Here is a 14,971-nt window from a genome sequence, read left to right as displayed (position 1 = left end):
ACTAACTATCACATATGTCTGTAGTAAAAGGAGGAATAGGGTCATCAAATTGGTCTTTTCTACCTCAACTAAACATCTAGGTGAAGAGCTGACTCATTGGAAAAGGCCCGATGCTGGGAAAGCTGGGGGCAAGAGGAGAAGTAAGCGACAGAAGACGAGATGGTTGCATGGCATCACTGACTCAATGGACATGAGTTTGAGCAAACTCCAGGAGATAGGGAAGGACAGGGAAGCCGGGTATGCTGCAGTCCATGAGGTCGCGAAGGGTCGGGCATGATTTAGTGACTGAACAACAAACATCTAGGCATCAGCCCCATGCTCAGAATGTGAAGAAAAACAGTACATGGCTAAGACAGGACATATATTTATGGTGGAAATGTTTCACTAATGCACCTTTGTTTTCTGGCACTGGCTCCTATGGCTGCTAATATTCCCTCTAGAAAGCACAGTTGCTACAGCAACCACTTAGGACTCCAGGAACATGGTGACCCTTGACCTTAATTCTTCTCTCCTGTTGGACCCCATGTAACCATCTTTCTAAAAGAGCTTTCACAAACTCAAATAAACACGGAAAGGCAGGCCCTCTTATCTTTGGGAGTTTGTGTTTATCCTTATAACCCTCTTTCATCACAAATTGCCTCTTAGGCAAGAAACACTGGAGTTCTTTTATTTGGCATTGCCATTTGCTCTGTACAAACTTGAGCAAGAATGTACCTCCACTCGCTTCATTTCCTCCTTCCTACTCGGCCTTGCTCTTCTCTCACCAAAAACGCTGTTAGCATCTTCTCCTGGGACTCTCTTTCTTTTAATTCACATTATTTACATTTGCTCTTTAGGTATCTGCCAGAAATTTCCCCTCTTTTTATGTTAAAAATCATCTCCATCTCTGCAAGTTTATGGGTGATTCCACAATCAGATGCAAGATGCTCCCTGTGGTTTCAGTTTCCCTCTATCTCCTTGTGTTGTTCAAACTCAAAACTTATTAATGATTTCCAGGTCAGTGGTGGTTTAGAAGGCAAGCAAGCCAAAGCAGCCAAGAGCATGAGACTTGGAGGGTGTGCTGCTACAACAAATGATGGAATCAATTAGCAGGTGATGAACTAACACGAGGAGATAGATCAGACGTGAACATAGGTTCCTATATTTAGGTTACAGTTCATAAATGGTAACCACAGCAAGATATTGCCTCATGCCTGACAGAATGGCTATCATAAAGAAGATGTGGGTGCGTGCTCAGTCATTCAGTGATGTTTGACTCTTTGAGACCCCATGGACTGTAGCCTGTCAGGCTCTTCTGTCCATGGAATTTTCAGGTGAGAATACTGGAGTGTGTTGTCATTTCCTTCTCCCGGGGATCTTCCCAGGGATCAAACCCATGTCTCCTGCGTCTCTTGCCTTGGCAGGTGGATTCTTTACCACTGAGCCACCCGAGAAGCCCCATAAGGAAGACAGGAGATAATTAGTGCTGGCCAGGATGTAAAGAAAAGGAAAGCACCATAATTCAGTACCATAATTCAAAAGCACACTTTGTGTGCTGCTGATGGAATGTAAATTGGTACAGCAACTATTGAAAACAGTATGGAGGTTCCTCAAAAAATTAAAAATAGAACTAGCATAAAGTCCAGCAACCCCACTTCTCAGTATATATCCAAAGGACACGGAAAAAGGATCTTGAAGAGATAAGTATACTCCCATGTTCATTGCAGCATTATTCACAACAGCCAAGATATGGAAACAACTCAATATCTGTCTATGAATGGATGGATAAATAAGGTGTGGTATGTATACATACAATGAAATATAATCCAGCCATGAGAAAGAAGGGAAAAAATGCCATTTATAACAACATGGATAAACCTTGCGGGCATTATGTTAAGGAAGATAAGCCAGACAGAGAAAGACAAACGTATGATCTCACCCATGTGTAGAGTATAAAAAAATTGAACTCAGAAACAGAGAGTAGAAAAGTGGTTGCCAGGAGCTGGAGGGGTGGAAGAAATAGAAAGGGTTTGGTTAAAGGGTACAAGCTTCCAGCCATAAGATAAATAAAGTCTGAAGATCTAATGTAAAACATGGTGACTGAAGTTTATAATGAGCTTCCCAGGTGGCACTAGCCGTAAAGAATCTGCCCACCAATTCAAGAGATGCAGCAGACCTGGGTGCAATCCCTGGGGCTGGGAAGATCCCCTGGAGTAGGAAATGGCAAACTGCTCCAGTATTCTTGCCTGGAAAATTTCATAGACAGAGGAGCTTGGCTGGGTACAGTCCATGGGGTCACAAAGTCAGACGACTGAGTACTGAGCACACAGGGCCAAGTTGGTAACATTGTATTATATAATTACAATTTGCTAAGAGAGTAGAACATAAATGCTCTCACTACAAAGAAAAAAATACATAAATACATGAGGAGATGGATGTTCATTAATTAGATGGTGGGAATCCTTTCACAATGTATACATGTACAAAACCACCACAATATGCACGTTAAATGTCTTACAACTTCATTTGTCCAATACACCTCAATAAAGGTAAAAACCAAATAAGATTCATAAACGACAAAAGCACAGATGATGGATGATACGTGGTGATTTTAGACCATTGTGACCAAGCAGTCAAATGGGTAGTGTTAGGATGGGGAGATGTGGTCACAGCTGCCACAGTTGAGGATGCGCTCAGGAGGCATCATTCATAGTAGTTGTTGTGGAAGTCATATCCGACTCTTTGTGACCCCATGGACTGCAGCACACCAGGCTTCCTTGTCCCTCAGTATCTCCTGGAGTTTGCTCAAACTCATGTCCATTGAGTCAGTGATGCCATCCAACCATCTCATCCTCTGTTACCCTCTTCTCCTCCTGCCTTCAATCTTTCCCAGCATCAGGGTCTTTTCCAATGAGTTGGCTCTTCGCATCAGGTGTCCAAAGTATTGGACCTTCAGCTTCAGCTTCAGCCCTTCCAATGAATATTCAGAGTTGATTTTCTTTAGCGTTGACTGGTTTGATCTCCTTGCAGTCCAAGGGAGTCTCAGGAGTCTTCTTCAGTACCATAACTCAAAAGCATCAATTCTTTGGTGCTCAGCCTTCTTTATGGTCCAACTCTCACATCCATACATGACTAACTGGAAAAACCATGGGACTGACCAAAAGAAGGTTACAGTCTCAAAGTCCTGCACAGTGTCCTGATTCCAGTTGAAGCATGTATCCAGTTCAGAGGGCCCCATTTGAAAAGAAGCCCTGGCCACCAATTGGAATGTATCAGACGAGGAAGTTCTGGGTGGTGAGGATTCTGGGAAGTATGTCTGAAAAGGAATTGTTCAGAGAAGTGGGACTATTTGGCAAATTGAAAACAAGCTGTCACTTGGCTCTCAAGTGGCTGTTAGAAGACCAGCAGTTTCAAACTCAAATTTTCAAGAGGCCAGGCGGGACACATAGATGAGAGAAACAGAACATGTGTAAGGAGAGAAAAATGCTCAAGCGTGAGAGTGCCACTAGAGATGTTACCTAGGCTTGGGGTGGAAGGAGAGGCCTGGGCATTGTAGAATGAAAGCCAGGTGATTATCATCACATGTGCAAACAGACCTAATGCTACATTCTTTTCTGATTTCCCAAGAGAAGCCAGAAATCCACATTTTTAGGCAATGTCTCAATTTTAACAACTGTTTCAAAATTTTTTAAAGACACATTCCTCAGGCCAAACATAATGTGTCAATGGGCTGCAGGCAGCCCAGGGTTGCCAGTTCACAATGTCTAGGTTTTAATTTAGACATTTCTAGGAGATATTTCTAGGCTTTAACAGAAGCAGCACTAAGATGCATTGAAGGAAGATTGACTTGGGATATGAGAGCATATTCAAATGTTTAAGATCCATAGTCAAAAAACAGACTCCCCATCCAAGTTATGAGCACTGAGAAATAGTCCAGAGAATATTAGGTGACAATATATGAAAGATATGAGAAAGGATTTTCTCCTTAGCAGAGATGTTGAACTCTTTTTGTAAACTATACTTTATAACAGAATGAGGCTAACAGTTTACTAGGAGCTTTTGATTATCTCATGTAAAAAGTTACTAGAATAGTTCTTTGAAGTAGAAAAGTGGGTATTTCAGGGAATCCCCTGGCTGCCAAGTGGTTAGGGCTTAGCACTTTCACTGCCAAGACCCGGGTTCAGTCCCTGATCAGGGAACTAAGATTCCACAAGCTGTGAGAAGCGGCCAAAAATAAGTAGGTATTTCTGTTTTACAAATGTGTAAGCTTAGTATCTGAGATATTAAATAATTCAAAGAAGGTAATCCTGGGAACTGGACTGAGATTTAGGACTCAGGTCATCGAACTTCAAATTCAACACTCTTTCCTTTGCTACTTCAGAGTCAGATTCTAAGCCTGTGAGATTCCATTTCTAGCTATGCTCTAAACTGGATTTGCTTGTTGGTGTTTTCCTGAGGTCAACCAACTCCCCTGCACATTTCCATATTCCTGGAATGCCTTCCTGTCCCTTCTACCACTTTCTAAAAAGCTCTTCATGATCTTTTGTGTAGTTTCTTCCAAGCTGTCAACTAGGGGAATCCTCCCCCAGCTCTCAAGCTTGAAACTGAACTAGCCCTTGACATGTGGTTGTCCAAAATGGTTGTCCATCTTCTCTGCATCTTCTCCATATATGTCTCTATCAGGACAAAACCTGTCTTAATCCATGAACAAAGCCACATCCATATAGATGCACACACATGCACACAAGAGCCGGTACTTGATCAATGAATCATCAAATGAATATAAATGCTGGACTTGGAAGTTGGTCAAGAGAAAGAGAATCTGTTGTCAGCGATGGCTTCTAGCTCTCATGGTCATTTCTATTGCCATCCAGAAATTTTGATTCTGACAAAAGTCAGCTGGGGAAACTTGTTTCTGCACATACAGTGCAGGAGAGGCCATAAAAAAATCTCTGGCTCTCTGTATTTCAGGCTCATGGATGACAGTTTTAAATGTGTCATTATTCCTTGGGTCGAGAATCTTTTCTCAAAAGAAACAACAATTGTGGAGAAATTGCTGACTAAGCCAAACTTCCAAATGACTTTCAGTTGGGCTGAAACATGGGTTTTTAAAATGTAAGCACTGCCAAAGGTTTTTCCCTTGTCGACTCATAGACATAGCTCAAGTGTAATGATGTTTTCTGGTGCACTGTACTTAAGTTTGTGCAGCCAAATGTCATTGGGCTTCCCAGGTGGCTCAGTGGTAAAGAATCCACCTGCCAAAGCAGGAGGTACGGGTTCGATCCCTAGGTGGGGAAGATCCCCTGGAGGAGGAAATGGCAACCTACTCCAGTATTCTTGCCTGGAAAATTCCATGGACAGAGGAGGCTGGTGGGCTACAGTCCATGGGGTCACAAGGAGTCAGACACAACTGAGCACAGCCAAATGTCATTCCATGTGAAATAAATCACAACTTGAATCGATCATTTAAAATAAATGATAAAATGTGCAGAAAGTGGAAAAACATGCATAGAAATGTTATGGGATAAAAAAACATTCCAAGAATGTTACTGCATCCAGCCGAGCACAGAGAAGAGTATTTTTGTTTTGTTTTGGTGGTTTTGTTTTGGTGATTTAGCTGGTCAAATGACCTGTTAAGAATATGTCCATAAAGGCTTTTTTTTTTTAAAGGAATATTTCATAGAGCTAATGTTCTGATGCTCTAATCTCTCTAGGCAAGGTTCATATTTGTGTGGGTTACTTATTCTCCCTTTGTTGACTAAGTCAATAATCAGAATCAGCAGGTTTGGAGTCCGGTTGGCAGGGATCAGCAGCTTGGCTGGGGTGAAGTGAGTATAAAAGCCTGGAGCTGGGGGCAGTCTGCTCAGGGACCCAGCAGTTCTTGGCAGGATGGCTTCCTTCCGTCTGTTCCTCCTTTGTCTCGCTGGACTGGTGTTTGTGTCTGAGGCTGGCTCTGTGGTGAGTGTCTGACTCTCTGATGTTCTTTCATCTGTCTCCTATGGATGAAGTATAAGTGACTTCTTCCTGCTTTGCCAACCCACTTTTGTTACTGGGGCCAGGGCAGCCGGCATCTATTTTTAAATGTCATTGATCCAAACTTCAAAAAGAATGAAGTTCTGCAGAGCTTACTAAACTGGGGCTCAGATCCTGGGCGCCCTCCTCTATGACTTTGCAGTGGTGCCTCAGTTCCCTCAGATGAATGGTAGAAATAAAGATCTGATATTCTGGAAGCTGTGACTACTGAATTTTCAGAAGCTTGACCTTTGATAAAGCTAATTTCCCTTTAGCTAATCAAAAAGTATGTACCGATTAATTCTTCAAAGGCTTGGTGCACAACCTTCTAGTCCAATATCTAATTCTTAAATCCCCTAGGACAGTGGACCCCAACCTTTTTGGCACCAGGAACTGGTTTCATGGAAGACAATTTTTCCACAGACTGGAAGGTGGGGGTTGGGGGATGGTTGGGGGATGATTTAAGAGTATTATATTTATCGTGCACTTTATTTCTATCATTATAACATCAGCTCCACCTCAGATCATCAGGCATTAGATCCCAGAAGTTGGGGATGCTTGGCTTAGAAGAATAAAACTGTGAAAAGGATCATGAAATCATCTGGCTTTATTTTACAGCAACTAGCAAGAAGGAACTGCTGCAGCAACAGCTGAGTAAAATGTTCTCAGGAAAAGCTATTTGGTCCTGTGCTATACTTAGTCACTCAGTTGTGTCCGACTCTTTGGGACCCCATGGACCATAGCCCACCAGACTCCTCTGTCCATGGGATTCTCCTAGTAAGAATATCGGAGTGGGTTGCCATGCCCTCCTCCAGGGGATCTTCCCGACTCAGGGATCGAACCCAGGTCTCCTGTGCTGCAGGTGGCTTCTTTACCAGTTGAGCTACCAGGGAAGCTCCTATTTGGTCCTGTGGCATATTATATCTTTGCAGTAACTCCACTCAGATGAGGAGGCTTAACAAAACCATTCTTTTCAGAGGGACCATTATCTCCCTTCAAGTTCATAATACACAACCCCAGTAGAGCACAGCATGTCCGGAGGCAGAAACTATTCTTTCTTTGGAGACAATTGTGTCTGTGTTACACTGAGTAAGGGAAGTTCATTAACCGTCAACCCATCTGTCGCTGAAAATGGGATTCTTGCGGCCCTGCTGCCGTGTTCCTGGTCTCACACCACAAAGGATGCAGCCTGTGGCTCTGACCAACTTTATTGACTTGTCACTTGTCTTCTCTCCACCCAGGGCGCTGGTGAACCCAAGTGTCCTCTGATGGTCAAGGTCCTGGATGCTGTCCGGGGCAGTCCTGCTGCGAACGTGGGTGTGAAGGTGTTCAAGAAGGCTGCTGACGAGACCTGGGAGCCATTTGCCTCGGGGTGAGCTGCCTGGGGCTCCCAGACGTGGGGCTTGGTTATATCTTTTCATTCCCCCATCACTGGTTGGTATGCCTTCACATAACCACTCAAGCTGAGAGTCCTTGTCTTGCGATGTTAGCAAACATGAAGAATTTGTGTTAATATATTAATGGAAGGAAAGGAATTGAGGGACAGCATGGACTAGGCAGATGACCATAGTTTATCTGGATCACACTGTTACCTAAAGGGGGACCCCGTCTAGGGCCCGAGAGTGGGCTCTTGTCTAACCCTTGGAAATGAATTGTCAGAGGAGACACATGTGCTGATAAAGCAAAAGACTTTATTGGGAAGGGACACCCGAGTGGAGAGCAGCAGGGGGAGAGAGCCCAGGAGGACCACTCTTACTCCTGGCTCGCAGTCTCAGGGTTTACGGAGGTGGGCTTGGCTTTCTCGGTTGTCTCTGGCCAATCATTTCGCTTGTGCCCATAGATGGTCTGACTCAGGGTCCCAGCTGGTGGCAAGCACACCTCTCAGCCAAGATGGATTCCAGCCCAAGGGTTTCTGGGAGGTTGGCAGGACACATGGTCTGGCATCTCCTCCCTCCTTTTGACCCCTCCTGAATTCCCCTGGTTAGTTTTTGGCAGCAACTCCAGGTTACTTATCAGGACCTCCTATTGTGAGATGGCTCAGGCAAGAAGTTATTATTGTGCCCTGGCCAATGCAGGTGGGTTCAGCCAAAGTGTCCCTCATAACATCATTCACTAAGGAGACCAGCAAGTAGATTGAAAATGTGGGCAGAGGGAACGAGGGCCCTGAGAAGGATGCCCTCTTGCCCGGCCCAGCTGGGAGTGACCAGAACCATGAACAGCTTCCCATTCCCCCACTCCAGTTCACCACCTTCTGAAGTCACAAACCACTCAAAAAGGGTGATGAAAACTGTGAATTCCATGCCAAGAAAATGCACATATACACGCCTACAAAAATGTGTATTAAATTTCAGGAGCTCTAGGTTCCTAGATGCCTTCACATATTACTCAAGCTGACAGTCCTTGATTTGTGCTATTAGGAAAGATGTAGAATTTATGTTAATATATTAATGAAAGAAAAGGAATTGAGGGATAGCATGGACTAGGCAGCTGTCCGTAGTTTATCTGGATCATCCCGAGTCCAGGGCTGTTGTCCAGCAAAGCCTAGTGGAGCATCTGCTCTGTGAGGCTGGGTTGTCAAGCTCCATAAGAAAGGACACAGAAGAGAAAGATACACGACATCAAGCACAGACCCAGACCAGCCTTGCATTCCCCCCGACCAGGAGCCCAAATGATTTCTCCCCTTCACTGGCTGCCTTAGAACTTTCATAGAGTTTCTCCACCTCTACTAGTAACCATTCCAAAGAAAATCCATATTAGTAAATCTAAACCAACCAACTAAAAGAATGAACAATTAAGAAACCCTCAGTAGCAAGCAACACTGCTAAGTGTTTATGTCTCCCAGCAAGAGAGTGTCTGTGGGTTCTAACTGAATCCCAAGAATCACACAATGACGCTTCATCCATCATTGCATGCTAAGTGTCTGACTCTTCATGACCCTGTGGGCCATAGCCCACCAGGCTGCTCAGTCCATGGGATTCTCCAGGCAAGAATACTGGAGTGGGTTGCCATGCCCTCCTCCAGGGGATCTTCCCAACCCAGGGATCAAACCCATGTCTCTTATGTCTTCTGTATTGGCAGGCTGAAGAATGAACAACCAAGAAATCCTCAGTACCAAGCAATACTTCTAAGTGTTTATGTTTCCCAGGAAGAGATTTTCTGTGGGTTTTAGTTGAACCCCAAGAATCACATGATGACTCTTCATCCATCACTGGAAAGACCATTTCCTTTGGTGTGGTTTCAACTGAGTTTCTATTTGTTAATTCATTTATGTTTCTATAAAATGCCAAGCACACCATGGAAAGTAGTTAAGAGAATATTTTAAGCATGAGATAAAATGGATGCCATAAGCATTCAGATGTTTGTGGGAATTTTTTTTTTTCTGATGACAAAAAATGGAAAAATCAATGTTTTATTCCTAGCAAAGAAGAAAGGTGGGAGAGTAATGAACAGAGCCATTCTGTTTTAGTCTGTCCTAGTTTTTGCTGTCTAATTGAGAACGATTTCTAACACCAGCCATCAAGCAGGTTGTCATTTTAGTTGCTAAGTCAGGTCTGACTCTTTGCCACCCCCTGGACTGTGTAGCCCACCAGGCTCTTCTGTCCATGGGACTTCCAAGGAAAGAATACTGGAGTGAGTATTTTCTTTTCTAGGGGATCTTTCCAACCCAGGGGTAGAACCCATGCCTCCTGCGTTGGCAGGTAGATTCTTCACCACTGAGCCATCAAGGAAGCCTATCAAGTGGGCACTTACATGGAAATAGAAGTTGCTTAGTTTAAAAAGAAAAATGAATTGCCTAGTATTTTTTGATGGCACAGAGCTGCCAAGGAGCTTAATTATATAAACAATGAAAGAGTCAGATACAGGTTTCTCCTTGCATTGGGAGTCCCCACCATGTGTACAGATGATACCACCTCTGGAAGACACTCTCACACCACAGGGGAGAGGAGTGAGGCCCTGGGGTCAAAGGAACCACAGTCAGAGCTGCTCACGGCCACTTCCAGGGTAGTTATGAAACTTCACCCAGACACCAACGGTTAGTTGCAAAGTCTCTTTTGAAGTGAAACCTCATAAGAGAAAAAAAATCTACAATGAGCTTTTGGAAACATTCCTGACAAGTTTTCTGTTAGTTAATTTTAGACAGTCACTAAAATTTTCCCTATCCTGACCTAATTGAGGAAAGAAATATATACATATATCTTCACATGGGTTGGTAAGATCCCCTGGAGAAGGGAATGGTTACCTTCTGCAGTATTCTTGGGCTTCCCTGGTGGCTCAGATGGTCAAGAATTTGCCTGCAATGCAGGAGACTCAGGATCAATCCCTGGGTCAGGAAGATCCCCTGGAGAAGGGAATGGTTACCCTCTGCAGTATTCTTGGGCTTCCCTGGTGGCTCAGATGGTCAAGAATTTGCCTGCAATGCAGGAGACTCAGGATCAATCCCTGGGTCAGGAAGATCCCCTGGAGAAGGGAATGGTTACACACTCCAGTATTCTGGCCTGGAGAATTCCATGAACAGAGGAGCCTAGTGGGCTACAATTCATGGGGTCACAAAGACTCAGACAAGACTAAGTGACTAATACACACACTCCCATACACAAACTGTATATAGGAGTGTGTGTGCACATTTGTGTGTCTGTGTGTGGTGTCACCTTGCCATGGCATTTATTCCCTCAATGCCTAACTTAACCTGGGCTTTTGCACCTTTTAGGAAAACCAGTGAATCTGGAGAGCTCCATGGGCTCACCACAGAGGACAAATTTGTAGAGGGACTATACAAAGTGGAATTAGACACCAAATCCTACTGGAAGTCACTTGGCATCTCCCCGTTCCATGAATTTGCAGAGGTGAGTGTAAGGAGGCCAGCATTGTTTTTTATTTTTTGTCTGTTTGTTTGCAATCCCAGGAAATGCGCTGCTTGCACTTTGCACACCACAGAAAAGTCAGAAAGAAAATGTCAGTCTAGTACAGCGGCTTTCCCATTTCTCCAGAAATCCACAAAACTCTGAAAAGCAAACTTTTCCTCTGTTTGACGATAATTCATTCAGTAACAGGACCTGAACTTATGAAATGCTCCTGAGAGATTTCATTTCCTTCCCCTGAATGTGATTATTTGTCTGCTGAAAAAATACTAATAGATTGGATTATTAGGCAATGCTCCAGACCCCAACTTAGGGTGTCCCACAACAAAAATTAGATGCATCATTTTACTTCTCTAAAATCTGACAACTTTTTCATTCTAGAACTCATCGGGCTTCCAGAGGTTTGGATAATTGAATTCGGACAGTACATACAGAAACAGTAAATTCAAAATAATAATAGCCACACAACAGATGAAACTTATCAAGCATAGACTACTCCCATTTTCTATATTTAACCTATTTGATCTTTGTAAACAACGCCTTGCAGTCATTCCTATTATCCCCATTTTACGGGTGAAGAAAGTGAGGCACAGGGAAGTTAAGTAACTTGTCAAGGTCATGGGGCCAGTAACAGAAGAAACAGTAGTATTTGTCACCAGGGCCAAGGCCGGGTTTAGCCTTAGTGTGCTTCAGCTTTCTTCCTGTGAGAAAAGCTAATAACAATAATAAAGACACAATTGTAGCCCCTGGTTCACACTCTGTTCCTCTGCTGATGAGGCAGTGGGAACCTCAAAGTTATCCCTATGTCTTCCTTGTCTGTAATTCCTCAAGTCATGTAAAACAGATGGCTGCCATGGAAATAGAATCCAGACATGCTGGTCAGAGTTAAAGATCAACTAATTGCATCAAAAATAGCTCAGCATGAAAGGGAACCATTCTCTCTGGCTTAGTCATGGATGAGACTTTTCATTGACATAAAACGTTTCTTTTAGTAGACAGTGTTGCCAGGGAAACCTTAGGCCTGTTTGATTTCTGGGGCCCACAGGTCACCGAGGAAGCCCTATCTACCCAGACGCATGTCTCTGGCTACTTCTCAGCCAGGCAACAAGATGCGGAGCTCCTGTCTTGGGTGGTTTCAGGCTTTAGATGTTGCCCAGAACAAGACTTTTGCCCCTAGAGTCCTAGGCCCCACCCTGGAGCACTAGACCAACCCCCTGTAATCCTTATGCCCCCTGATCTCAGCCTGATGAGACCATCTGAGAAGACGCAGCACTGTCCTGCCCATGATCTGCTATTCCTGCCCATCAGATGTTAGCTTCCCAGCCTGCTCTTCACTCTTTCAGTATTCATTAAACAAACATTTGAAAAATGAAAACCTGCTATTGCTAAGAAGGCTGCTAGAAGCTAGAGATTCAGAAGTGAAAACACATCCCTGCCCTTGGGATGGAGGGAAAGTGACTGATGTAAGACATTGCAGGCAGGACCATGAGCCCAACTTGGAGCCTGAATGGATAACAGGGAAGGAGAGAGAGCGTGAGGAGTCATACCTAAGTCCCAGTGCCTCACTTGGGTGACTGGTGGGTGCGTGGTGGGTTCAACTATAAGTTCCTTTTCTGTCAGCTTCTTCTGAGGACCTTCCAAAACACTGCCATCCTTCAGCACTAGTCACCTCTGCCTTGGCCAACGACCCAGGCAGCCATATTACATTTAACAAGACATTTCCGTTGGGACTATTAGTCCTCTCGACCTCATGGATTTCTGAATGCAGATCATGCCATTTACAATTTTTAGGAAGAATTAAATGAGTCTGGAAGCCAATGTCATTACAAGAGATCAGAAATTCTCCTAACCTGCTCCCAGAAACGTGGCCCTTAAGGAATGCCCTTTCTCCTGCAGAGAGATTCTTTTTTTGGTTTCAGACTTTAAACTTTCTATTTTGTATTGGGGTACAGCCAATTAACAATGTTGTGATAGTTTCAGATAATAGCGAAGGGGCTCAGCCACACATATACATGTATCCACTCTCCCTCAACCCCTTTCCCACCCAGGCTGGCATGTGACATTGAATAGAGTTCCATGTGCTACACAGTAGGTCCTTGTTGGTTACCCATTTTCAATACAGTAGTGTGTACACGACCTTCCCAAACTCCCTAACTATCCCTCCCCGCAAGTTTTCTAATTCTGTGGGTCTGTTTTGTACCTTAGTTCACTTGTATCATTTCTTTTTAGGTTCCACATTTAAGGGATGTCATACTATATTTCTCCTTCTTGCACAGAGACTCTTAAGTGATTCTCACCTCCTCCTGCTCTGATATTTTTGTTTTCAGTACAGTTTAATTGGATCTTTTTTTCTCCCATCCCCAAGTCATCAAGGTTTCCTTTGTCCATATTTAAAATAAAAGGTGCTTATATAGGGTGTTGGAGAAGGCAATGGCACCCCACTCCAGTACTCTTGCCTGGAAAATCCCATGGATGGAGGAGCCTGGTAGGCTGCAGTCCATGGGGTCGCTAAGAGTTGGACACGACTGAGAGACTTCACTTTCACTTTTCACTTTCATGCATTGGAGAAGGAAATGGCAACTCACTCCAGTGTTCTTGCCTGGAGAATCCCAGGGACGGGGGAGCCTGCTGGGCTGCCGTCTATGGGGTCGCACAGAGTCGGACACGACTGAAGCGACTTAGCAGCAGCAGCAGCATATATCGTGTATTCAAAGTTCAATCCATGACCTCTGTATAAAATAAGTAAAACTAAATATCTGCTTGCTGCCCTCCATCTCCCTCCTGAACCAAGTTGTCTCAACTTGCCTCACTCTGGGCACCTAGACTATCCCAGCACTTGGAGTCTCAGCTCTATGAAATTTGCCTGAAGTATATAACTAATGGGAACCATGCTCTCATAGACAATTTGCCCAGTTCCAAAGCTTAAAAGAGCCCCAACATGTGTGCATTGCAGAATTCCAACATGATCTTCCATACTCTGCTTGCACTGTAAATAGAACCCTCCGATGCTTTGACTCTGTATTTCATTGCATGTTATATACACAAAATACACTTATTCTTTTGCATGTTAGGAGATGCAAAGGAATAGTAGGGGAAAAAAATGTCTCGGGTTTGGAGACAGGTGGCTTAACATCTAGCCTGGCTCTGTCACTTCATGAACATGGGCCAAACACCCTAACTCGGAGGTCTGGTTCACTCATCTGTGAAATGGGAAGAATGCTACCTTCTGGCTTCAAAATTCTAGGGTCTCTAAGTCTGCGGTGAGCTTGCAACCATCATTCTTAGGCTTTTGGGTCACTAATGGCAGTTTCTACATTCTCTCTTCCTTTTTCCAAAACCAAGAACATGAGACACAAGCAATAAGGAGTTCTGTGATTTCTCTCGGTCAGGTTAGAGCCACCTTGATTATCAGTGTGAATTTGCCCCCCTAAAGAGAGATCTAATTATATGGGTGGGGGTGGGGAGTGAAGAATCTTATTGAAAGGGCTGTGCAAGGTTCCGACAGCTTAGTTGGCCAGTATATTCGGAATTTTGCCTTTTGCACCGTTTCAGAAAACAAGAAAATAAAAACAATTTCTTTGGCACTGGACTTCCCGAAGTCTCTGAATGATTTCCGGTTGGGGGCTGTGCTGGAAAGCAATCCTGTCTGTGTTCCCTGCAGGTGGTGTTCACAGCCAACGACTCTGGCCCCCGCCACTACACCATCGCCGCCCTGCTCAGCCCCTACTCCTACTCTACCACCGCCCTGGTCAGCAGTCCCAAGGCGTGAGGGTGCCTGCCTCAGCGGACCTGAAGGATGAAGGACAGGATTTGGTGTAACCGAGAGTATTCCATTTTTATTAAAGCAGTGTTTTCACTTTATAAGCTATGTTAGAAAATAGGCAGAAACAATAAAACATGCCTATTAAAGCACTTCCCATTTCATTTGTCCTTGCTTTTTTTGATTCCCTTGTCATCCTCTCAAAAAAAAAAAAAAAAAAGAATCTAAATTTGACAGAAATGCAAAGAACTAAAAGAAACATCTCTAGAGGCACTCTGGGGAACTCCAAATTTCCATTGTTTTCCAAGCTAAGCACATATTCGTTCTGGTCAGCAGCTATTAAAAACACACATTCTGAAAA

The 14,971-nt window shown here is 44.0% G+C and overlaps 1 protein-coding gene across 1 annotated transcript; it reads left to right on the top strand.

Annotated features, from left to right (window-relative positions):
- The first annotated feature begins 5,778 nt into the window (after nucleotides 1-5,778).
- On the top strand, nucleotides 5,779-14,762 carry TTR (transthyretin). Its single transcript, XM_019986965.2, has 4 exons — nucleotides 5,779-5,937; nucleotides 7,233-7,363; nucleotides 10,700-10,835; nucleotides 14,512-14,762. Exons 1-4 carry the CDS (start codon nucleotides 5,869-5,871, stop codon nucleotides 14,617-14,619), a joined length of 444 nt encoding a protein of 147 aa, XP_019842524.1. The 5' UTR covers nucleotides 5,779-5,868; the 3' UTR covers nucleotides 14,620-14,762.
- Nucleotides 14,763-14,971: the final 209 nt, after the last annotated feature.

The sequence above is a fragment of the Bos indicus genome, chromosome 24, assembly GCF_029378745.1.
Source record: "Bos indicus isolate NIAB-ARS_2022 breed Sahiwal x Tharparkar chromosome 24, NIAB-ARS_B.indTharparkar_mat_pri_1.0, whole genome shotgun sequence".
NCBI lineage: Eukaryota > Metazoa > Chordata > Mammalia > Artiodactyla > Bovidae > Bos > Bos indicus.
The sequence above is the reverse complement of the archived record's forward strand: the minus strand, read 5'-3'. Positions and strand labels throughout refer to the sequence as shown.

Excerpts from the sequence above, each read along its gene's own strand:
- TTR (XM_019986965.2), top strand. The coding sequence starts at position 5,869 with ATGGCTTCCTTCCGTCTGTTCCTCCTTTGTCTCGCTGGACTGGTGTTT. Across the intron at positions 5,938-7,232 it reads TGTCTGAGGCTGGCTCTGTG|GGCGCTGGTGAACCCAAGTG; the intron begins GTGAGTGTCTGA and ends CTCTCCACCCAG. Across the intron at positions 7,364-10,699 it reads TGGGAGCCATTTGCCTCGGG|GAAAACCAGTGAATCTGGAG; the intron begins GTGAGCTGCCTG and ends TGCACCTTTTAG.